Genomic DNA, 23,750 nt, shown 5'->3' with positions numbered 1-23,750 from the left:
GGTAACTTTTTGTTTTCTAATTCTCAACCCGTCTGTCATTGTCTTTGAAACGTCAGCTATTCCCTGAGCTTCATGAGGGCTGGGTCCAGGTCAGTCTCATTCATTGCTGTGTTCCCCACACCATGCGTGGCGACTGACGCACACAGGACACTCACAACGGAATGTCCCAACACGTGGTTGACAGACATGGTCATCATAAGAGCTACCGTTTATTGAGTGCTTAGTCTCACAGTAGCCCTGTGAGTTAGGGATATATACTGTCCCCACTTCACCAGCGTTGCAAACCGAGGCTTGGAGCAAGGAACCCGCGTCAGGCCACCCGTCAGCAGAGCCTGCCCCGAGCACCACACCGAAGGTAAGGGTGTGGCGAGGAGTATGGTGCAAAATGCCGTCGACCTCCATCTGAGCTGTGCATTTTTAGAACCAGCCCATTTATTCTTTCATTCATTCCCTCACTTTTTAAAAAATGTATTCATTTATTCAATAATTGCTAAACCTCAGCTCCTGTGCTGGGCCCTGGTAGGTACAGGTAACCAGGCAAACGTGAGGCTGTAGTGGTGACAGCAAGGATGGGGAGAGCCCAGGAGTCTGTGAGCAACCATGGGAGCCCCGGAGCCAAACCAAGGGATCAGGAAGCCCTTCTGGGAGAGGTGGACCTGGGGCAGGGTGGGGGGGCGGGGGGTTGCGCGCACAGGCCGACTGCAGGGGGATGGGGAGGTGCTTTGGAGTGGGAGGGGACGATGGCTGCACGTGCTCTTGGCAGAAGGGGCACCAGCTCCCGGCAGTGGCAACCACCTTTTCCCAAGGCTCCAGGGCCTTCCTGTTCCCCCCAGTCTTTGGTGGACAGGCCTCGGTGGGGCCTGGGTCACCATGCCCCACCCCAGGCTGGGGTGGGGCCACCTCGCCTCTGAGGTGTAGGCATTCCCACTCCCCTGGGCCCAGCGTCAGAGCTTAGTGAAAAACGGGTGATCTGGGCCAAATCAGGGAAAGGCTCCGCCCGTGGCTCTGAGCCTTTTCCCCTCTGCGGGACTCAGCTTACCCATCTGTAAAAGGCAGAGTTTGTATTGGATACTCTCTGCAGACCCTGCGTTGGAACCTGTTGTGACCCAGGACATTCCTGTCAGCATCCCAAGTGGACGTGAGCCCTGGGGGCCTGAGTTCCTTGTGCTTCAATTCCAGCCTCCCTCGGACATCTGGACTGAGGGTAGAGAAACAAATCCCAGGGCTCTACTGACCTTGATTAATGGGACAGTCTACTTTGTCCTTTCAGCAGGTGGCTGGGAGGGGAAGAAAAGAAGAGCAGTTGCCCCCTAGGACCATGACTGCCCCCCTCCCCAAGCTGGACTTTGTGAGAAACTCACCTCCCACCCAGCATGCTCTGGGGCAGGACCCCCCCCCCCCCGCCCCCCGCTAAAGGACGCCGCTGATACGAATAGGCTAGAGGTCCAGGGATCTGTTTTGGCAGAAGTGGGTTTGGGCTGCAGTAGGCCTCTCTCATTCTGCTCAGCCACCTCCACTTTTTGCCTGGTACTTTTTGGGGCACGAGACTGAGATGTGCCTAGTATAGAGTAAGCTGACATACGGGAGGAGAAAACAAGGCCTCTGACCTCCATGGCCCTTGACCCCAGACCCCAGGGCCTCCACCCCTCACCTCCTCTTTACTCCTCAGTCTCTCCCCTCTTTACTACTCACCAGTGGCTTTGCATCACACTTAGAATGCAATTCGAAGTCTTTCCTACTGTCTCCTGCCTTCTAACCCCTCCTCACTCACTTCACTCTGGCCACACTGGCCTTCTTTCAGCTTCTGGAAAATGCCAATCTCTTTCCCACCTCAGGGCCTTTGCACATGCTGTTCCCTCTGCCTGGCATGCTCTTCCCTCAGAATGTAGCGTAGATGGCTCCTTGTCATTTAACTCACTGTTCAAATATGCCACCTCAGAGGGGTCTTCCCTCATCCCCCTGCTGCCGCCGCCTGCGCCCAGGCTTGGTCATGCTCCTGGCGCCCGGAGAAGAGCAGTCCCTCGTGTCCATCTGCTCTTTCAGCTCTCTATTTCCATCAAGGCCCTTTCCCCAAGGTGTAATTATTATTCTTTTTTAAGATTTTATTTTTCAATTTTTTAAAAGTAATCTCTACCCCAGTGTGGGGCTTGAACTCACAACCCCAAGTGGCATGCTCTACCAACTGAGCCAGCCAGGTACCCCTCCTCCCACAAGCTAATTATTGATAGCTGATATATTCCGTGGCCATCTTCCCCCATTAGTTAGCTCCACAAAGGCAAGGATCCCAGAGCTACATCCCCAGCACCTGGTGCATAATGGCTGCTCAAGAAATGTTTGTTGAATGAATGAAACACAGTAAGTATCAACAATGCCCATTTTCCTCCTTGAACACTTTGCAGCCTCTGGGAAGGAGAAAATGGCATTTATTGGGCACCTATTATATGCCAGTCACTTTCATGTATATTATTCCGTTGAACTTTACGTCCATGACACCCTTTCCACTAAATAGAAGATGAAGTTGGGGTTCAGTGAAGGGTGGATTGATGGGTTTACTCCGTTGGGGAGCAGCCAACTGGGCCCGGGGGGCGTGAAGAATGCCCACGGCAAATAGTGGTCAGGATTCGAGCCCAGATCTGTTTGACTCTACCGGAAGCCTATGTTCTTTTCACTGCGCTGATACCTTCTGCCACACTAGAACTCAGCGCAAGACTGGTAACCAGGTTTCTAGATTCTGAAAGGCAGGCAAAGACCCAGATTGCATGGATGGGTGGTCTGGCTTAGTGGTTACTGAAGTGGGTCTTGGAACTGAAGAGAGAGACCCTCGCTCAAATGGGGCCCCACCACCTAGGCACCACGGCACCTTTGCTGAGAGTGGTCAGCAAAGCATGCCTGGGCAAGGGCACTCTTCCTGTTGGGAAGGAAGTCAGCTGTGGGAGCAAGTGTCAAGGGATATATTGGAAAAGTCAAGGCATAGGCTTCCAAATCATGCAGAAGCCCCTGCACCTCTGGGGCTGGGTGGCCTTTAGGCAGTGCCTTCCCCCCTCTAAGCCCCAGTGGTCATCTCTGAAAAATGGGCATGCCAGCCTGGAACCAAAAAGAGCTTTTGGGAAGATGAAGAGGAAAAATGACTATGGAGTTGTTGGTGTATATAAAGTAACATGGAAATGTAAATTATCTAAAAATAAATCTTCTATGTGAAATGCAGAGTGAGGTTGGGACTTGGAAGACCTCTTTGGTTCTTTCAGCATTTATTGGCACCTACTGTGTACCTGGTACTGTGCTAGGGCCTGGGCTTGTAGGGATGAGTCAGATATGAGCCCTGAGGATCTGGAACTGCCTGTCTACTGGGATAAGCGAGGCAGGCACATACAGTGTGGGGATTCTTCCCCGTGGGATGGCAAGGAGAGACTTCCTGTGTGATGTGGTAGCAGGAGACAGACAGCCCTGGGCTGAAACCCTCCCCTCCTCCCTGCATGACCTTGAGCAGGTCAGGCTACCTCTTCAGGCCCCAGGGCTTCATCTGCAAAATGGGCCAATCCCCTCTGCCTCTGAGATGCCAGGACATGGCATACTGTAGGTTCCAGGGTGGGGGACCTTGGGACAGAGTAACCTCTGGTTCCTAGACAGAAAATGGCCCTGCACTGGTCAAAATCTGGGCCTCCAGTTTGAGTGGGAACTTGCCGGCAGGAGTGGCCTGGGAACACAGCAGTGGGCCTCGGAACACTAAGGAGAAAGGCCAAGTGATTCCTCACTACCGGTTAGGAAAGGAGGGCAGAAAGTCCAGGGAATTGGCCTGTGCCTTTATTTATGTTCCTGATTGCATTAAGGGGGAGGGGGCCAGCTCTCTGCAAGGTCAGTCTTGCCCAGAGAGGAAGGGGATAGGGGGCCACCTCAGTTTACTCAGCAAGAGATTCCAGGTCTCGGTGCACCCGTGAAGGCACGATGTCTTGGGATGAATTTGTGGGTGTGTTGCGTGTGGCCTGAAGCCTTGGTGGGGTTGGCCTGAGTGAGGCCACGGGCCAATGTTGACAACTTCCCTGGGGCCTGGGGCTGTCCCAGAGCAGTGGGGCTGGCAGAAGTAAGGCCGGCCAAACTTCAGGGAATTCGGGGTGACGGGAGAGGGAAGGAAGTTTGGGCCCCCGAAGGGCGGCGGTTTGGGGTTCCCCGGGGGAACACTGCTCTTCTGGCGCTGGGCTCGCACCGGAGAAATCAGGCCAGTTGCGGGAGGGAGGGAAGGGCGCCTGCCCTGTACCGCCCGCGCCGGGCTAAAATCAGGCGGGGCCGCCCGGGGAGGCCGGAACGCGTGTGGCCGGGCGGGGTCTGCGCCCTACTCCCTGCGAGACCGCCGGGTCCGGGCGGAGGGCGGCCTGCGAGGCTCGGGGCCAGGCCCCGGCCGGAGGGAACTCGGTCCCTGGGCTGGGCACTGCGCGCCTGCGGCTCCTGCCCTCTCGGCGGCTGCGGGCGCGGCAGCCCCCGCGCCCCCAGGGGCCGGGCCGGGGCGGGGTCTGGGCCCCGCGGGCGGGCGCTGGAGGGAGGGAGGGGGGGGGACGGCGGCGAAGGCTGCGACGCTCTAACAGGTGGGATCCCGCGGCGTGGTGGAGGCGGGCGCGGGAGGAGGAGGAGGAGGAGGAAGAAGAGCAGCGGCAGCGGGAGCCAGAGCAGGAGCAGGATGAGCCGCGCGAGCTGACAGCCGCCGCCGCCGCCGCCGCCGCCGCCGCCGCCGCCGCCGCCGCCGCCGCCGCCCGCGCCCAGGCTCGGTCTCGCTCCCCGCGCCCGGAGCCGCTCCCCGCCTCCCGCCTCCCCCGGCCGCCCGCGGGGCGGCCCGCCCCCTCTGCACCTCCGGGCCCGGAGCTGCCTCCATCGCTCCCGCATCCCGGCCGGGGGGGGAGGAGGAGGCGGAGCAGGAGGCGAGCCGGAGCCGCCGCCGCCAACGCCGCCGCTGCCGCCGCCCGAGCAGGACAGAGCGCGCCGCAGCCCCGCGCGTCCGGCCGCCGCCCGTGCCCATCAAGCAGCCGCGCCGGAGCCACACCGCGGGACAGCCCGGGCCGCGGCGCGCCCCGGCCCGGCCCAGCCCAGCCCAGTCCCGGCACCGGGCGGCCCGGCGGCCGGCCCGCCCCCGAGGGCGCCGGGCGCGGCGGGAGGATGCCGAAGCCGACGCTGCTGCTGCGCGGGGGCTGGGAGCGCGAGCGCAGCCCCGGGGACTCGGAGCTGGGCCGCCAGTTCCGGGACTGGTGCCTGCGCACCTACGGCGACTCGGCCAAAACCAAGACGGTGACACGCAGCAAATACCAGCGGATCGCCGAGGTCCTGCAGGGCGGCGGCGGGACCGGCGCAGGCAGCGGCCCGGCGGCCGGCGAGAAAGGCAAGTTCCAGTTCTGGGTGCGCTCCAAGGGCTTCCGCCTGGGCAGCGGCCGGGAACCCAAGATGGGCCAAGTGGTGTATGTGCCGGTCAAGACGGGCTCGGTGAGTGCGCGCGCGGCGGCCGTGGGCCGGTCCCACCGCGGGGCTCGGGGCGGGCGGGGGCGGGGTGGGGGGGTGTGGATGTGTGTGCGAACGTGTGTCCCTGAGGTTGTCCGTGGGTCTGGCCCGCCCGAGGCGCACGCGTCCCTGCTCACCCGCCCGCCCCGGCCCGCCCAGGCAGCGCTCCGGGGTCGGGGCGTCCCTGCCCCCCTCTGCGCCGCTGCCCGGGCCGTGGCGGTGCCGGGCGGGCTGTCCCGGGCAGCTCACCCCAGCATGTTCCGTCCTCCCGTCCCCTCCCCCAGCCAGCAGGCGGCTGCTCCGAAGCCCGAGCCTCCCCCCCCCCCGCCCGCCCCGGGGCTGCCTGTCCCGGGCGCCTCGCGCTCCCGCCCCCGGGCCGGCTGGGCGGTGTGTGTGTGTGTGTGTGTGTGTGTGTATGTGTGTGTGTGTATGTGTGTGTGTGTGTGTGTGTGTGTGTGGAGGGTGGTGCCGCGGGAGGGGGGGCAGGGGTAGCCACGGGACAGGGAGTCCACTCGGCTCCCAGGGCCAGGGGAGGGGGCCCGCCCGGGTACTGTCTCTCCGACCCCACCCGGGGTTGGCCCGGGGAGGGGCGGCCCGAGCCGCAGCCTGGCGCAGGAGCAGCCTCGCGCGGGTGGGTGGGGCGCCCCCTCCGCCCCCCGGGCCCCTAGCTCCCCCCTCCCCGGGACGGGGGCGGCCTGACCTATCCATCCCCTCCCCTCCCCCGTCCCCGGGGCCGGCCCGGCCCGGGCGGGGTGGCGTGGGGGAGGGGGCGGGGAACCGCAGCCGCCGGGAGGGAGGAGGCGGGCGGCCGGGCGGGGGCGTCCCCTTCGGCCCGGGGCGCCCTGGAGAGGGCGTGCGGCGCGGGCCCCGCGGCTCCCCCGCCGGGACCTCATTGTTCTGCCGCGGGTGGGGGCTGGGGGGGGCGGCTGCTCCCGGGGCGCCGCTGAGCTTTGAACTTTCCGTCGCAGAGACCCTCCATTAGTGCGTTCAGCCCCCGGCCGGGCCCGGCCCGGCCGGCCTCCCTCCCTGCCCCCCTCGCTCCCTCCCCGGCCTCGCCCGGCCCGAGCGAGCGAGCGGGGCCGCCCCGCGCCGGCCTCCCTCCCTCCCTCGCTCCCCCGCTCCCCCCTCCGTGCTCCTCCCCCGTCCGGCCCGCCCGCCCCGCGCTCAGCCCCGTCCCCGGCCGGAGCGGGCTCTTCACACACAATTGATTCGGTCGTTACGAAAAGTGCACTTGTCCCCTCCCCCTCCCCCTCCGGCGGTCGCCCGGGCCGGGGCCCGCGGGGTGAGGGGGCCGCGAGGGAGGGAGGCGGGAGCCAGGGAGCGGATCCGGAGGCGCCTCCCCCCCGCGCCCAGGGGACGGGGCTGCAGGCCGCGGGGAGTGGGGAGCCGTGAGCGCGGAGGGCGGGCGGCCCATCTGCGAGGAGCGCTGATAACCGCGCCGCTGCCGCTGCGGCCGCCAGCAGCCCATCTGCGCCGCTGCCGCTGCCGCCTCCGGCCGGACCCGGAGCATGGGGCCGGGCCGGGGGTGCGCCGGGGCCGGATTCCCGGAGGGCGAGGCTGGAGCAGTGGCCCACCCTGCGCGAGTCAGGGACCCCCCCTCCCACCCCAGCCCCCAATCAGTGCTCTCCCCCAAACCCGGGGAGACTGGTCATTGTCCCCTCCCTTGATCGAGTCAGGCACCCCTCCCCCAGCCCAAATCAGTGCCCACTTTCCCTTATGGGGAGTAAGGGCCATTGCCTCTCCCCAGCTTAGGTCAGTCTTCCCCACCCTGCCAGTTCCATACCCCCTTGGGTTCTCCCCCATCTTGGGCTAGTGTCCCCAATCTAAGTGTGGTTTTTTTTTTGAGGTCAGTGACCCTCCAGGTGGTTGACTGGGTCTTGTGCCTCCTCCCCTGGGTCAGTGCCCTCAGCCATCCAGGCCAGTTAGCACCTCCTACCCCAGCTTGGTTATCCCTCCCCAGGGAGCTGAGAGTCTTGGTTCAACCTTCCACATAGCGGGAGGCAGGATCCGCACTCCACCCACTACTGAAGTTGGGAGGCAGGTGACCCTCAGACTTGGCAGCTGGCTCACTGGTTCTCTGTGTGGGTCCATTTCTCCCTTAGGGAGTGGGCATCATGGGGCAGTCCCTCTACCCTCTTAGCAACACTGCTGTCAGGCAGAGCAAGCATGACCATACACACGGTGTGCGCGCACACACACACACACACACACACACACACACACACACACACACACACACACACACACACACACACACCCATCCAGGCCACATGCAGAAACTGGGTGCTGGGCCTGGGCTCCAGGTCCTCCCAGCCCAGCCAGTCTCTTCAGATCCTTCGTGAGGCCCATGCTGGCCTGCCTCACCTATCCCTGGCATCAGGGGCCTCACAAGCCTCCACCCTGGCTCCCAGACCAATAATAAGCCTTCCCCAAGGGACCACCTGCCTGGGAGGCAGAGAAAGGGGACCCAGGTCCCCAGGTCTCCCGGCCCAGGCTGCCAGGAGGATGACAAACACAACAGAGCAGACGTGCCCTCCTTGGACAGCCTGCCCCTCCAGCTCCCTGTGCCTTCCTGCCTGCCCTGCTGGTCCCCAGAGAGCCCGTTACTTACCTGCCACTCGCCCAGCCAACTGGAGCCGGCCGCAGGAGCTGCCCCGAGTCCTGCCACCCCCATCTCCAAGCACCTTCCTGGGTCTCAGTAATTATTTTTATATTTCCATTTTTCTTTCCACTGATCTAAGAGGAACAAATCCTGCTGGGAATTCTGGGCCAGCCATGGCCTCTTCCTGGGAGGGGCTGAATGGGACCAGCTTTGAAAGGTGCAAAGGACATCCCCTGCCTTCACTGGCCTACACACACACACACACATACACACACACACACACACACATACACACACACAGAGTTGCCACGGCCTCTGGTGGCAGTTGGGAGACATCCTGTAGTTTTGTCCTGGGTGGGTTTTCGTGAAGGTCATCGGGCCGTAAACCTTTGCCCAAGGCACTTGTTTAGCACCCACAGGCCTTGTGTTGGGTACAGGGTGTTGGGGCCGGTGGGACTCTGCCTGCCCCTGGGCACCCAGCTGGTGGGGGAGGTGGGCCTAGCTAAGGATGTGATAAAGAAGCTCTCTCCGAGCCACGAAGGGAGGGCGGGCAGCAAAACCTATTGCAGGGAAGAGGGGGTGTGGGTGTTGGGTCATCCAGCCGCTGAACCAGGGCCCCTGGCGCGGTGTGCGGTCCCAAGGGTGGCCATGGTGTGTCATCTCTTTTCCATGTTGTTCTCTGGCTGCCCCCTCCCTGGGCCCCCTTGCCTCCTCCCACAGCCATATGCGGTGCTGTGGTCGGGCCCTTCCCTAGTCCCGGCCGGCCGCGGGTCGATGATCTGACACCACTTGTCCCGTCCCATCTGGCCCTGAGCTTTTCTGGGTGTGTGTGACAAAGGCTTAATCTGTCCGGACGGGCCCAGGGCAGAGAGGAGGGCGCGGGGAATTACACTCTGCCGGGGCCCTCCTGCAGCTGGGGCCCGGGCGGGGGCGGGGCGGGGCGGGGGTCGAGCCAGAGCCTGGGCGTGGGGGAGAGGCAAGTTGGTCTTCAGTTTGCAGGTTGTCACAGGAAATAGAAGTGGAGGCGGAGGGCTGAGGGCTGAGGGGAGGAGGGCGGAGTCCTCCACCCCGCGGCACGGGGTGCTCATGGGGATAAGATCTTTTTATGACAAGAGCCAGCCGGGGCCTCCTGACTGGGCAAAGCCTGGTTAGGATTTATTATTTCTTGTGTTTGGCCTGCTCTGGCCTCTGTGTGCTGCCAAGCAGGGGAAGCAAACCCCGTGGAGGCAAGACCCTCTGATTCCGCTCCAGCATTGGCCACAAAGTGAACCAACCTCTTTCCTTTTCCTCTGGTCTCTTTGAGTGGGGCTGTCCCCCTCCCCCAGGGCTTGCAAGGGCCACAGGTTACGGCTGGGGCGGGGCCCCGGGCTATCTGTCAACTCCCAGGACCTCCTTGGAGATAGATGTTCTCAGCTCAGCTCTACCATCTTCCGGATGGGAAGACCGAGGCCTCGAGAGAGGTGCTTCCCATTGGTAGGGAGCCAGGACTGGAATGCAGATTTCTGTGCTCCACTGTGGGCATCGTGGGCCCATCACAGGCTGTGAATCCCCCCATTAGAGCCCCATTCCCCAAGGGGAAACGCCAGCTTGCCAAACCCCACTGTCAACATTAGGCTTTTGCGAGCCGGACCCCAGGTGTTCCGCTGGCCAAATTGACTAATGGTGGTCTTTTCCCAGTTTGCAGACAACATTCATTTAGTGGAGAGCATTTTCTCAGTCTTCGGTCTTTCTCCCCAGAGCTTTTGTGTAAAACCTTTGGCACCTGCGGCCACTGGTCTGGGCGGGAAAGGGCCTCTGACTTAGCCCGGTGTAATGTATGCTGTGACCTTCGCTTGAATTCCTCAATGTTTCCTGCTTTTCTCCAAGTTATCACCACAGTGACCGCTTCTGAGTCACCTACAGTGTGCCTGTCACTGTGCCAAGGGGTTGACACACATCGACTTGTCAGATTCTCGCCATCCCCCAGAGGTCAATGCTGCTATTTGTGCTTCCCTCCAGATGAGTAAACTGAGGCTTAGCAAGGTGCAGGACTAGGCCTCGCTGCTGACAGGGGCAGGCCCCGAGCTTGGCTGATGCTTGTACACGTCCCATTCTGACCCCGTCTGAGGGGTCTTGCGGCCCGATCCCTTGGAAAGTCCTTCGTGACAAGCTTTCAGTCCGTTACACCTTAATCTGAATTCGTTTACAAGAATCCCTCTGCTCAAGATGTCTGTAATCACACGCTGGTGCTGGAGGCAGGATTGGCTCCCCGTGAGGTGCCTGGGGACTTACCTGGGGCTCACAAGGACGGGTATAGGGTGAAAAGAAGAGCAGAGGGCCCCGTTGTCTTGGGTCCTGGGTGAGAAGAAGGGAGGAGACCTCCGGTGTCCTGGGTCCCGGGGGACTTTTGAGGAGAAGGTTGACAGTGACATCTGGCACGGGCCCCATCTGGATTTCTCATGAGTGGCAGAAGTGGGCTATTTTGTCAATTAAGCCTCGGTGATTTGGGCGAATGTGGTCTCAGGCACTCTAGGGGCTGTGTTTTGGAGCCTGGGTGATGCTGGAGGATCAGACTCTGCCTTCCCGGGGCCTCCCCTCCAGGTCCTAGGTCACTCTCTACTGGGCATGGGGACCGCACACCTCCTTCTTCCTTGGATAAAACCTGGCATGGCCCCCAAAGACTGCCTTCTTCTCCTGGGGTGTCTGAAAGTCAGGAGGCCCATCGGGGACCCTAAAAATGCTGCTGGGAAGACTGGGGGGTGGACAGCTTGTGGCTGGGGCTGCCCAGGGACAAAGGTCCAGAGCCTGACCCAGCCTCAGGCAAGCTTGGGCTTCTCAAAGCCAGCTCTTAGAGATTGTGGGATGGATTGAGTACTGTGCACAGGCGCGTGTGCTCGTGGGCTAGATGGAGCATGTGTGTGCACGAGGAGACTCTGTGTGTGTGTGTGCAGCAGTGTGACTGTGTGGGTGTGAGTGTGCATATGTTTGTCCCTGTGCAGGCTGGGGATGCTTGTGTGCCCGGAGCAGTGTGCGCGCGCGCGCGCGTGTATACAGGTAGGGAGGAGACTACCTGCCTGGCAATGTGTGTGACTGCAGGCGTCTGTGTTGGCTGATGTGCAAGCACCTGGAGCGTGAGCATTGGCAGACCACGAGTGTGAGTGTGTGCCTGCACACATGTTCCAGATCCTCCTGAAGAAACCCCAGTAGTCTGGCAGTGCAGGGCTGACGGGTGTCCCTCATCATCATAGAGACAGCCCGAGCTGCCGCCCCGGCCCCTGCTGCCCCCGGAGCCTCAGCAGCTGCCGAAGTGAAGTGTCAGGGAGGCAGTGGACGTGAGAAGTGATGCCGTGTCCCTGTCCCGGCCCCTGTCCCCATCCCCATAACAAGGGCCGGGGCACCTCCTTGTTTCCAGCCTTCCTCCTCCTCCTCCCCCACTCCCTGCCCTACAAGGGCACTTACTGAGCCCAAAGCCAAGCACCATGGAGGGGGGTGGTGTGCCCTTCTGGGAGAGAGGGCTCTGAACTTGAAGTGAGGAGGTCAAGGCTGATGGATCCCAGCTCAACCACTTCCTTGCCATGTGACCTCGGGCAAGTATCCTGCCTGACCTCCCTGGGTCTCACTTTCCTCATCTGGAAAATGGGCTCAAAAGCCCCACCACCAGGAGGCTTAGCAAACTGGAAAAGCTGCGCTGTCATTTGCGGGGTTCTGCCTGGTAACCTGTATCTGTCTGCTAACTGGGCCCGTAAACAGGAGGGGGAGTAGAAGAGAGCTGAGTGAGGGCCTGCCATGGTGGACAGCTTATTAGAACGAGGACTCCTGAGGCCACTTCCTGCCCTTGGCCCACCCTGACATACAGGGGAGGGGAGGGGTATGGGGTTTCAAGCCACAGGGCCCTGGGTTCAAATACCAGCTCTGCCCTTTCACCAATTTGACCTTAGTTGGCTCATCTGTAAAATGGAGCTGATCGTTCTGTCTCCCTCATAGCACTGGTATGAAGATTAATGCATTTAGCAATGTAGAGTCTGAAGAATGTGCAAGTCCTAGGAAATGTTAGCTGCTGTGTGATCTCACTGAACCTCAGTTTCCTGATCTGGAGAATGGGGATGGCAATGAAAGCCGTGGTGGATATTAAATGGGCCCATGGAGAGAAGCGCGCAGCCAAGTCCCGGTCACATAGTTGGTGGGCAGTAACTATTAATTCCCGAGAGATTGTGTCAGAGTCATTTCTGTGTCTCCAGCGCCATTAGGGGCTGGTTAGTGTTGTACTGAATTGCACAGAACACCAGAAGGGTCTTGATGAGGAGCATAGGTGTGGCATGAGCCTCCAGAGCTGGGGACTTGAAAGCTCAGGGTCTCTCTGCCCTGCTTGGCTCCTGCCCTGCTCCGAGCCTCAGTTTCCTTAGTTATTACACGGGAATGCCATTTTGGTCCCTCCTGCTTCTGAATCCCTTCCTGGTGCTGGGTGCCAGGTCCTGGAGGTCCGGGAGGGGTGCTGGAGGGGTGAGGCTGGGGACTCTGCCGAGGCTTATAGGCATCCAGCAGTTAGAAAGGTAGTAGGATGATGAGCATCCTGGAGGCCGCCTCCCTTCTCCCCCCACCCGTCCCCACCCCTGCTCTAGTCCCTGGCCAGGAACTCGAGTTCTGGGCTCCGGGATCTTAGAACACAGGAGGCTGCTGTAATGAGTGCCTTCCCTGGTCAGGGGCCTGAGCCCATCTCCTGTGTTTCCTAGCCCTTGCCATGGGCCAGACACTTTATGGCACTTAACTGCCCCTAGATTCTGTGGGACAGTTGAGAACTTGGCATCAGGGAGGCCAGGGAACCGGCCCGAGTCCCACAGTGAGGACGTGGTCGGGCTTGGGTTCCATGGCTGTCTGACCCTCTAAGCCTCAGGACTTGGAAGTGGGGGTCCACAGGCGCCTCGGCTCTCTGCACCTCCCCCCCCCCCCCCCCCCGGCGCATCGGGCCCCCTCATCTGAGGGCACTCCACAAAAGCTTCTCAGAGCTCAAGGCAACCCTTGACCTGCCCAGGATCCAGCCTGCTGGGAGACAGATGCCCCCCCATCCTTCCCCCTCACCTCAGCTACGGCCCCAGACTCCAACCCAACCTGGGCGGGCTGCAGGGGTGGGGAGACAGAGCAGCTGGGAGGCTGGGCCTGTCCTCTCCCTGCGAAGTCACCTACTCCCTCAGCATCCGGCCCTCTAGGCCTGCCTGGGAAGGGGAAAACTAAGGCTGAGAATGGAGGGAGCTTGCGCAGGGTCCCAGAGAGCACCGGAGCTGGGTGTGAACAGGCAGGTCACTCGCCCCTCATCTGCTCCCCCACTGTCGCCATCCCAGCAGCCGCATCCTGCCCCCGGGAGTCATGTTGACTCTTTTCTCTTACAGCTCCTCGTCCCCATCCAGCTGTGTGCAAGTACTGTTGGTTTGACCTTGAAAATACATCTCAAATTTCACCTTCTCACCACCTCCACCCCTCCAGCCACCCCACTGTGCTCACTCTGGCCCCCCTGTAATCCCTTCCAACTTACACACCAGAAAAAACTTTGTAGAAAACAAACCGGATTCTCACCTGCCTCTGCTCAGAACCCTCCAAGACTCCATCTCACTCAAGCCAAGAGCCAGTCTTTCTTGAAGCCTCCGCAGCCTGGCATGATCTGCCCCAGCTGCCTGATGCCTTCACCACACTCCACTCTCCCCTTGCCCACTTGGTCTCAGCCACACTGATCTCTTTGCTGTTCTAAAAACTACCAAACACAATTCTGCCCCAGGGCCCTTGCACAGGCTGTTCCCCCAGGCTGGAATACTCTTCCCCCAGATCTCTACATGGCTGGTTCCTCTCCTCTTTTGGGTCTTTGCTCAAATGTCACCTTCTCAGAGAGGCCCTCCTGGATACTCAGTGAGGACCATTTTAAGTCCCTTGAGCCCTTCTCACGGCCCCCCTTTCTATTTAATTTTTTTCTCTAGCTCTTATTAGCCCCTGACATTATGTATGGTTTTCAGTTTATAAGTTTGGTATCTGTCTCCCCATAACATGGTGAGCCCTGCCACGGCAGACTAGTCTCTCTTGTTTCCTGCTGTGTCCCCAGGACATAGACTAGCTGCTGCCCCAAAGGGACTCCCCACTGTGGGGGGCAGCAGATGCCTCAGAGCAGAAGTCTGAGAACCGCCCATCCACTTCTGTACTCAGAGGGCCTCGGGAGCCCCAAGGTCCAGACCATTCCTTCTGCCCAGCAGTGTCCAAGGAGCTGGACCTTGAGGGCCCAACCAAATTTTCAAGCGAGAACGAAACATGGGGAAGCTCATTCCAGGGGGTGGGGTTGTGAGCGAGAGCTTGGAGGCGGGGCAGGTTCTCACAGGCTAGCGCAGGCTGCGTATGATGGTGACTGGGGCCGCTTTCCCGAGGAAGCATGTCCTGCAGAGCATTTCACATGGGGTGGGGATGGGTAAATCAGCTCGAGAACTGCTGTGGGGTCCTGAGAGGATGAGCTGGTGAAAGCCTTTGAGGCCAGATGGAAGAGAAGGATCTGGAAAGCCACTCGGAGGAACTAGTGTGTCCTTATCTCCTTGTGTCATCATGAGGGAAAGCATGGAGTCAGATTTGGGTTCTAGAAGGAACCCTCAGAACACTGGGCAAGAGGAAGGCGTATTCCATGAAGGCGAAACAGGAGGTGAAGGAATTGCAAGGTGAAGAGAAAGAAGGCCAGCCTGGGAGGAAGAAGAGGGGCTGCTTTCCTCATAGGACAAGGGACTGGGACTGGGTGACAGGGGAGGTCAGGGGGAGAATGCTGTTCAAAGGTCAAGGGTGACTCAGTTTGCTTGGGTGGAAGGAGGGGAGGTTAAGGCACCAGGAACGTGGACAGATGTACAGACCTGGGGGGCAGGGCAGGGGCCCACAGGCCTACAGAGTCTAAGAGTTGTCCTTAAGGCCAGTAGCATGTGGCAGTGGGGGGCTGTGGAGAGCTGGTGACTCCGGGCTCGGTGGGGCCAGCTTGGGAGTCATCGTGTCCACGGGGCCCCCTTACCAGCCTGGAACCTTCTGCGCGCCGGCTGGGACCCGACTGCAGGCTTCTGGGAGGCCTGTGCTTGGGTGGATGACTCATCGTTTTCTCGGCATCCCGGCATCGGCGGGCTGAGGAAATGTTCAAGGAGACATGGGGCCCTTCCTTTGGCAGGCCAGGCCCTGACTGGATGCTGGCGGGTGGAGAAAAGCACACTCGGGCCTCATCTCTGAGCCTCCTGAGGGCGTGTCTCCAAGAGCCCCTGGCTTCCACAATCCTGCGCGGCCCTCAGCCACCCTGTGAGGAGGCTGTTATGACCCCATTCTACAGGTTAGCAAACCAAGGCAGGTTAGCGAACCAAGGCACAGCCTATGTGGGCACCTAGCTAAGTCAGCACTTTGTGCTGCAGTTTCTTCATCTGAAAAATGGGTCTGATGATTGTCCCTCCCCAACAGGTTTGTTGGGAAAAACCAAGGGAGAGAATCCTGTGAAACGCTTAATAGTGGGATTGTCATTTTTGTAGGGATATGGAGAGGGGTCTGCCCAGGCAGTAGGGGCTCTCTAACTGGGTAGAGCAAAATTAGGGAGGACGGAAGAGTAACATGGCCAACAATAGACCTGCGTTTGGACCCCAGTTCTGCCACCAGCTTCTGGTCCTGGGCAAATGGCTTGCCTGCTGTCGTCCCTCGACCCCTTGTGTATGAGTGGTGATACCCCACACCCTGTGGGGTAGCTGGGATGATGCCCCAAAACCAAGCCTGCCAGGCAGGCCACAGAGTAGGGGCTGGGAGGACCCCTCTCCTCCGTGCAAAGATCCCCAAACCAGAGAGCCATCAACCTCTCAAGGGTAGCTAAGGAGCACTTTGTGGGGCAACAGGAAAGCCTGGGCCAAGGGAGGGGGGGGTTCAGCTCAGAGAGTTCCTGCTGGGAAGCCCCATGGGGGATGGGGCCTCTCTGGGAGATCCAGAGCTGGGACAGGAGTGGGCTGGGGACAAAGGGTTTTATGTTGAACATGAGGCCCCTGCAAGTCAGAGGAGGAGTGGGGAATGTAGAGGCAGAGGCTGAATCCAGGCTCTGCCATTTACTGCTGTGCAGTCTTGGGCAAGTCACTTCCCCTCTCGGAGCCTCAGTTTCCTTCTCCGTAAAATGGGCCCAGTGGTATTACCCGTCTCATAGGGCTGCTGGCGGGAAGGTGAAGAGAGATTCCACGGCAGGTGCTCAGCACAGGAAATAGGAGCTTTTGTCTCTTGCACCCACAGCATGGCGAATAGCAGTTCGACCTGGGATCTGGGGTCTGGGATGGGGCAGGGGATGCCAGAGCGGAGAGGGACAGGAGGGGCAGTGGCCAGAGCTAGAAGGGAGTGAGTACAGCAGGGGTGTGTGCGGGGAAACCGGAAGGGAAGACTTCCGGCAGGAGGGGTGGTCAGCTGGCTTGCCCCCGAGGATCGGCGGACCCCCAGCCCCAGATCTGGATGAGAGAAAGCCCTGACAGAAGCCAGGGGCAGAGGCAAGGCACCGTGAATCAAAGCGGGATGGGAAGTAGGTGGGAAGTAGAGGCCAGAAGTCCCGCTGGTCCAGTCAGAAGTTGCCTCTCAGGGAAGGAGGGGGGCCGTGGGCTTCCCAGGGTCCAGGCTGCCCATTTTGGGGCTAAGAGTGGGCATGGTGCCAGGGCCAGAGAGCCGTGTGTTTAAATCCTGCCTTATCATCCAGCTGTGCGACCTCAGACACATCGCCACCTCCTCTCTGGGCCTTGGCTTCCACATCTGTAAAATGGGGATAGTCATATCGACGCCCTTTTAGGGCTGTGGGCGATAATTTGAAGTACATAAAGTATGCAGCGAATGCCTGCTACTGAGCACAAACAGTGGCAATCATGACCCGGCTAGTGTTCATGGAGTGCTCACGAAGAGCCAGGCACTGTTAAGCACTTCATGCACGTGACTCCATGCGACGGTCCAAACATGCTACATTTGCACTCATCTGGCTGATGAGGATGTCGAGGCTCAGAGAGGTTGGGTAACATGCCCGAGGCCACACAGCTGATAAGAGGCAGAGCCTGGACTTGAGCCTGTACAGTGCAGAAGGGTCGTGTCCTCGGCTCCCTCAATCCGCCGTCCTCCTGACAGCAAGTGTCGGATCCCAGGGTCCCCTGTGGTATTACACGCGCTTGGACCGCGCCTTTTCCCAGACCAGAGAGGCAGGCATGAGTCTCTCTGGCAGAGTGTGAGGCCCCCGGGACGCACTACTAAGGTGCAAACGGGATCTACTGGTAGTGTTGACCCTCAGGGTCCCCGAGGGATTCTTTGGTTCAGGGAGGGCCAGGCGGTGGCACAGGGCCTCACAGCCAGGTGGGCAGCCGGCATGCTGCACTTGGCTGAGGCAGGGGGAGCCTTGTGCCCACCAGCATGAGTCAGGGTACATAGCTCACCACGAAGGTCACAGCCAGCCGCCAGCAGCCCCGAGAGGAGGCAGGTGGCCAGTGCCTAATCCGGGAGGCACTGAGGGGCGTCAAGGCAAGAAGAGAGTACCCTGGGGACTGGGGGGAACTAGGGAGGGCTCTTAGGAGGAAATGAGCCAAGAAATGGGAGATGAGGGGCTGGGAGCTCCCCACCCCGCCGAAAGGGGGAAAGGGTGACGTGGACAAAGGAGCACAGAGGTATGTTTTTCAAGGAGAAGCACACACATGACCGAAAGCAGCAACAACAAAACAGCAACCGGCAAGGGGGTGAAAAGTGCCCAGCGCACCCCAAGCTCCTCCACCTAGGGGAGGCCCAGTCCCTAATGTGTCCGGCCTGGTGCACTTGGCTCTGAGCTGGGCTGCCTGGCTTTGAATCCTGAATCCCCTATGTGCTCACTGACTTGGGCAACTTAACATCTCCGTGTCTGCTCCTACAGCCGGGCCGGGGGTGACATCAGGGCCTGCTTCTCTGGACTGTCGCCTCCCGCCCCTCAGAGGCGAGCCCGTGGCCGAGGGCTCCGTGAGCAGTGATGGTCGCTGCGGCGGCCACCACTTCGCTGGGCTCGCTGCTGCGCATGCGTAGCCATACACACCATGCGTGTGGTTTAAACACCCAGCTTCCCTTGCGGGGCCTGAGGCTCAGTTTTCATGGCTTCTGCCGGGTGAGTCAGGAGGCAGAGGTGAGAGGGCCACCCAATGGCCCCGGATCCTCAGACAGGCCTCTGGTGTGGACGGGTTTCTGACATCAGCTGGCCTTCAGGAGCTAGCCACTGCCTCATCCAGTCTGGGGGCGTGGGGACTCAATCCCCCCCGCTCCTGTGCTGGGGACATGAAGTGGCAGTGAGGACAGGAGGGATGAGGTGAGCTGTGGAGAGAGCCCTTGTCCAGGCTCCGAAGGCGGGGATTCGGAGCCTTCCTCTGCCACTTCTCAGCCCTACCGTTACTGAAAAAGTTCCCAGCTCCTAGCCTTGGTTTCCTTATCAGGATGGTGGCCGAGCTGTGGTGAGGAGCCAAGGCAACCCTTCAGATGTGACAGAGCGCTGGGGTTATTCACGGGGCACCCCACGTGCAGGTCCCTGCCCTCACGGGATCTACGACTGAGAAGACGGTGCCATTCGTAAGATCCCAGTTTAGGAGGCATTACAGTAGAGCTGAGAATAACCCAGCCCTGGGTTCAAATCCTAGCTCTGCTGCTTAGTAGCTGAGTGACCTTGGGGGCATTAATTAACATCCCTGGGCCTCAGTTTCCTCCTCTGTAAAATGGGCATAGCAGTAGAAGCTGCTGTGTGGGGTTGTAGGATGCAGCTTCAGAGGCAGCCTGGGGCCTGGCTCACGGTAAAGCTCTGTGGTCAGCAGCAGCTGCAATTATTTTAAGGCACTCAGACTAATCTGAGAACCCCTGGCAAACAGTACAGGGCTGCAGGCAATCCTTTCATTCACGGACTCATTCAGCAAACGGATTGGCACCTGCTTTGCACCAGGCCCTGTTCATTCATTCCACCAAGATTTACTAAGCACCTACTACGTGCTGAGAGTGGCGAACAGGACAGACTTGATCTTCGCCCTCCCAGACCTGGGAGCCTCAGGTAGTCGCACCGGCCGGTGGCTGGGGGCAGCCTAGGGCCTGACGTGCCATCCAGCTGGTCAGCTCAGGCACCAAGGCCCCTCTCCCCATTGTGCCAGGCTTGCTGAGCTTAAGGGGGCTGCTTCTGCCTGGCATTCCCAAGCTAGCCCTGTCTGGCTCCTCTGGGTCCCTTTTCCGGGGAAGTAAACTCTGAGGGGTGTGGGGAGTGAAGGGCTTTTTCTACCCCCGACCCCCGTTCTCGTCACCTCCTCCCCAGCAAAAGCTCATTGTCTTTCTTCCTACCTCCTCCCTCTTCACACAGTAGCCAAACTACTGTATTAAAAAGGCAAAGCTGACCATGTTCCCTCTGCTCAAAACCTTCTTGTGGGTCCCCATCAGCCTCTGAGCAAAAGACACCAAGGCTTTCTCCACCTTCCGGACTACTGCTCGCTACCTTCAGGCACACTGTCCTCCAGGCTGTTCCCCCAGCCCTCACTGGGCCCTGCTACAATGTCACCTCCTCAGTGAGGCCCTCCCTGACTGCCTTTTCTTTCTTTTTTTTTTTTTTTTAAGATTTTATTTGTTTATTTGAGAGAGAGAACAGAGGGAAAGTGAGAGGGAGAAGCAGAATCCCTGCTGAGCAGGGAGTCCGATGTGGGGCTCCATCCCAGGACCCTGGGATTATTGACCTGAGCCAAAGGCAGACATTTAACGGACTGAGTCACCCAGGAGCCCCTTTCTTTCTTCCTTTCTTTCTTTTTTAAATATTTTATTTATTTATTTATTTGAGAGAGAGAAGCATACTCCCCACTGAGCAGAGAGCCCGATTTGGGGCTCCATCCCAGGACCCCGAGATCATGACCTGAGCCAAAGGCAGATGCTTAACTGACTGAGCCACCCAGGTACCCCCTGACTCCCTTTCCAAAATGCTTTTTGTCCCCATGTTCTCGGCCCCTTCCCCTAACTTTGGAGCCTTTTTGTTTATTTATTTATTCATTTATTTATTTATTTTTATTTTTTTAAGATTTTATTTATTTATTTGACAGAGAGAGAGCATAAGCAGGGGGAGTGGCAGAGGGAGAGGGAGATTCCCCACTGAGCAAGGAGCCCGATGCAAGACTCGATCCCAGCACCCTGGGATCTTGACCCGAGCCGAAGGCAGACGCTTAACTGACTGAGCCACCCAGGCGCCCCTGGAGCCTTTTCTTTTTTTAAGTTTATTTATTTATTAGAAAGAGAGCATGAACCCGGGGTTGGGGTGTGGGCAGAGGGAGAGGGAGTTAAGCAGACTCCCTGCTGAGCGTGGAGCCCAGTGCAGCTGGATCTCAGGACCTGAGCTGAAATCAAAAGTCGGCCGCTCAACCGACTGAGCCCCCCAGGCGCCCCCCGGAGCCTTTATTAACATCTGACCAATGCTGTATTTGTGTGTGGTCCTCTTGGGCTTCACAAGGCCAGGGATATTGGCTATCTTGCTCACTGCTGCGTTTTTAGCACCTAGTGCCTAGTCGGCACTCAGTAAATACTTGTTAAACCAATGTCTCGAACCTTTTCATTCTTCTTCTTGTGCCTCAGTTTCCTCCTCTGCAGAATGAAAGGACCAAGGCTGTTGTGGGGCTGACGTGAGAGCCGACTCAATGGTCAGGGTCCCATCCAGGACTGTCTGAGCCGCCACCCAGTCCTAGGGCCGAGCAAGCCCGAGGAGGTTGGCAGGGTCAGCAGGTGGTCACAGAGACATTTGGGCTCACTCCTGGCCATGCTGAGAAGACCAAGTGAGGCAGAGACACAGCTGTGGGAAAAGGGGAAGAGACACTGGTTTGAAGGGAGGTCTGGGGCTGGGGGATGTAGCTTGGTGGTCGGTCCCTTAATGGGGCCCCAGAAGGCCAGATCTCAGGCAGCGGGAGCTATTGAGTATCACAGAGCAGGGGACCATGGGGAGGGAGGCATCTAGGGAGCCGAATCTAGTCTGGTGTGTGCAGAGCAGAGACTGGAGGCTGAGGCCCAGGAGGGGGGACAATAGCCCCAATGGGAGCAGAAGCTACAGAAATAAGGGGAAGGTCTGGAGAGGGGCTGAAGGAATGGGTCTGTGTCCTCCTCGTATCAGCTGCTTTGTTCTCAGTACAAGCCAATTCATTATTCATTCACTCATTCATTCATGTATTCATTCAACAACTTGGAGAGAGCCTCCTGAGGTACAGCGGTGAGCCCCACATATGTGGCTCCTGCCCTGCTAGAGCTCTGGATGCCTCATGGGGGCCGGAGGCTACAGGACCCAGGGATGGTGGCGCTGGTCATGCTGGGGGTGGTGGCAGTTACGGCGACGGTGGGGGAGCGGTAATGAGGATGAGAAGGGGACGATGTGCTTGGAGGTGTTTGGTGCACATGTATTGAGTGCCCCCTAGGTGCTGGCCTGCTCTAAGTGCTTCCTGTGCATTTGCACACTGGGCTCCCGAAACAGCCCCGTGAGGCACAGATCTTATGCAACTCGCCTGAGGCCCACTGTGAGCAAAGGGCAGCACCCGGATGTAAGGCCAGGCAGGCTAGCTGACCAGCAGCTGCTCCCAGCTGTGGCTACCTGCCACTTCCAGCAGGCAGCTCCCTACCTTAGTCGCAGGCGGCTCGCTGGACCTGGACCCAGCACCCAGCACCCAGCACGGGGCCCAGTCCAGGGGAAGGTGCCTGAGCCTGACTTGCCTTAGCAGGGCTTAAGGTCTGGCTTTGCTCCAGCAAGCTTGAGCAAACAGTGCCCTCGCTCCTCTGCCCAGCACCTCGTATGTGAAAGGGGAGAACTGTCCCCCAGAGAGGCCTCCGGAAAGCCAAGGAACCACCACCTTCACTGTAGAAGTTGATGTTTCCAGGGGGAGACCCCATTCTATAAATCAGGAGTCAAGAAGGAAACGAAGGTTCTATTCTGAGTTCTGCCCCTGGACAGACTGTACATACCCCCCATGCTGCTTCCCCTACATAAACACCAGGGGAGGGGCTTTTCTTCTCCCACCCACAGCTGACTCCCATGCCCCTGCATCCGCAGTCTGAGCAAATCTGAGCCAATCCCATGCCAGAAGAGAGGGGACAGAAGGTGAGGCCTGGGAGCAGGAGGCCTGGGCACATACTACCTCTGTGCTCCCTGTGTGGCCTGGGCCCAATGCTGTCTCTCTCTGAGCCCCAGTGTTAATTCAGTTGTCCAAATATCTATGGGGTGGCTGTTCTGCCAGGCTCTGTGCCATGCTCTGGAGACACAGATGGAAATCTCTGCTCTCAGAGAGCCTACATTCAAGTGGGGGCTGACACTACGTAATAAACGAGGAAAGCGCCCCAGCTTGTCAGATGCTGCCAAGTGCGGTAGAAAAAAAATCAAGCAGAGCTAGAGGAATCAGAGGTGCTGGGGAGGGAGGTATTGGAATTTTAATCAGGGTGTCAGAGAGGGCGTCACTGAGTAGGTGCCATTTTGAGCAAAGCCCTGAAGGAGGTGTGGGAACAAGTTATGCAGGTATCTGGGGGAAAAGCATTCCAGGTGGAAGGAACAGTAAGTGCAAAGGCCCTGAGGCAGGAGTATGTCAGGTGGGTTTGAGGAATAGCAAGGAGGCCAGTGTCACTGGCTTCCCCCACACCTTGTATTTGGGAATCAAAAGACTACAGTTTGTCCCTCAGGACCTTAGGACCCAGAACAAAATTACTTCTGAGTTCTCCCAATCCCAGTGAGAGTTAGTGATGCCCGCAGGGGCCCTGATACCTATTTGTTCAACTGGGAGGGTGGATTTTAAGACCCATGGGGGCTTGGAAAAGAGAACACCACTGTCTTGACTCCTCACTCCATGTGGCTGACTCTCAGATGGCCCTGGGTTCAAATCCCAGGCCCACCACTTTCTGGCTACGGGACCTTCGGCAAATCTTCTGAATCTCGGTGTCCTCAGGAAACATGCCAGAAAGCATGTATATAAGTGCCCAGCTCTGTGCTTGCCTGTAGGAGGAGCTCAGTAAATGTTTAAAACCAGCCCTTAACATCTGTATGACTTTGAACTATTTTACCATTGTTGGAATCTGTCACATCACTTGAGTCTTCGAAGAACTCCATGAGGAAGAGGGGGCAGAAATAATAGCCTCAACTTACAAAGGGGTAAACTGAGAACAGAGGGGTCAGTGACTTGCCCAGGGTGACCGTGAGGTGGGGCCACTAGAAGGCTAAGATGTGGGTCTCCTGGCTCAGGGAACCCTGGGGATCCAGGGGAATGGAGATTGCCCAGAGCCTGCCCCCCGCCGCCCCCACCATGAGCGCGCACGGACACGTGCGTACCTATCACTGGCACCTCGAAACAATAGCAACTTTCAGATTTGTGGTCCCTGAGCAGGTTTTGTAAGGCCTGGCTTGGGTCAGGAGTTCTGTTGTAAGGATGTTGAAAGGCCCAGAGCGTGGAGAAGCTCAGGCCACAGGCAGGCGGCGTCTGGGGTCCTCAAGAAGAGGAAGAGGTCTGAGCTCATGTGATTGTCCACTCGGCCTGTTTGTCTATCCGGTGTCTGGCCTTGCTGGGCAGGGAGGGCTGGATCCCCACACTCATCTCCCCGCAGCCGGCCGGGGTGCCTTACCCGTCCTGATCAGCCTCTGAGCTTCAGGATAGCTCTGCGGGGGTGTGTGTGTGTGGGGGGATATGGAGCATCACAAATGAGGAAGCTGAGC

At 59.1% G+C, this 23,750-nt stretch overlaps 1 protein-coding gene across 2 annotated transcripts in view; it reads left to right on the top strand.

Moving 5' to 3' along the window:
• The first annotated feature begins 5,142 nt into the window (after nucleotides 1-5,142).
• NOL4L (nucleolar protein 4 like) overlaps nucleotides 5,143-23,750 on the top strand; it is a 129,526-nt gene continuing 110,918 nt past the window's right edge. For both annotated transcript variants that reach the window (XR_003524422.2, XM_027620471.2), the window contains exon 1: nucleotides 5,143-5,463. Coding sequence is in view for 1 of the 2 variants with exons in the window: in XM_027620471.2 (XP_027476272.1) it covers nucleotides 5,143-5,463 (321 nt within the window). In the remaining variant the exon portion in view is untranslated. The remainder of the gene's footprint in view (nucleotides 5,464-23,750) is intronic.

The sequence above is a fragment of the Zalophus californianus genome, chromosome 8 (assembly GCF_009762305.2).
Source record: "Zalophus californianus isolate mZalCal1 chromosome 8, mZalCal1.pri.v2, whole genome shotgun sequence".
Taxonomy (NCBI): Eukaryota; Metazoa; Chordata; class Mammalia; order Carnivora; family Otariidae; genus Zalophus; species Zalophus californianus.
The sequence above is the reverse complement of the archived record's forward strand: the minus strand, read 5'-3'. Positions and strand labels throughout refer to the sequence as shown.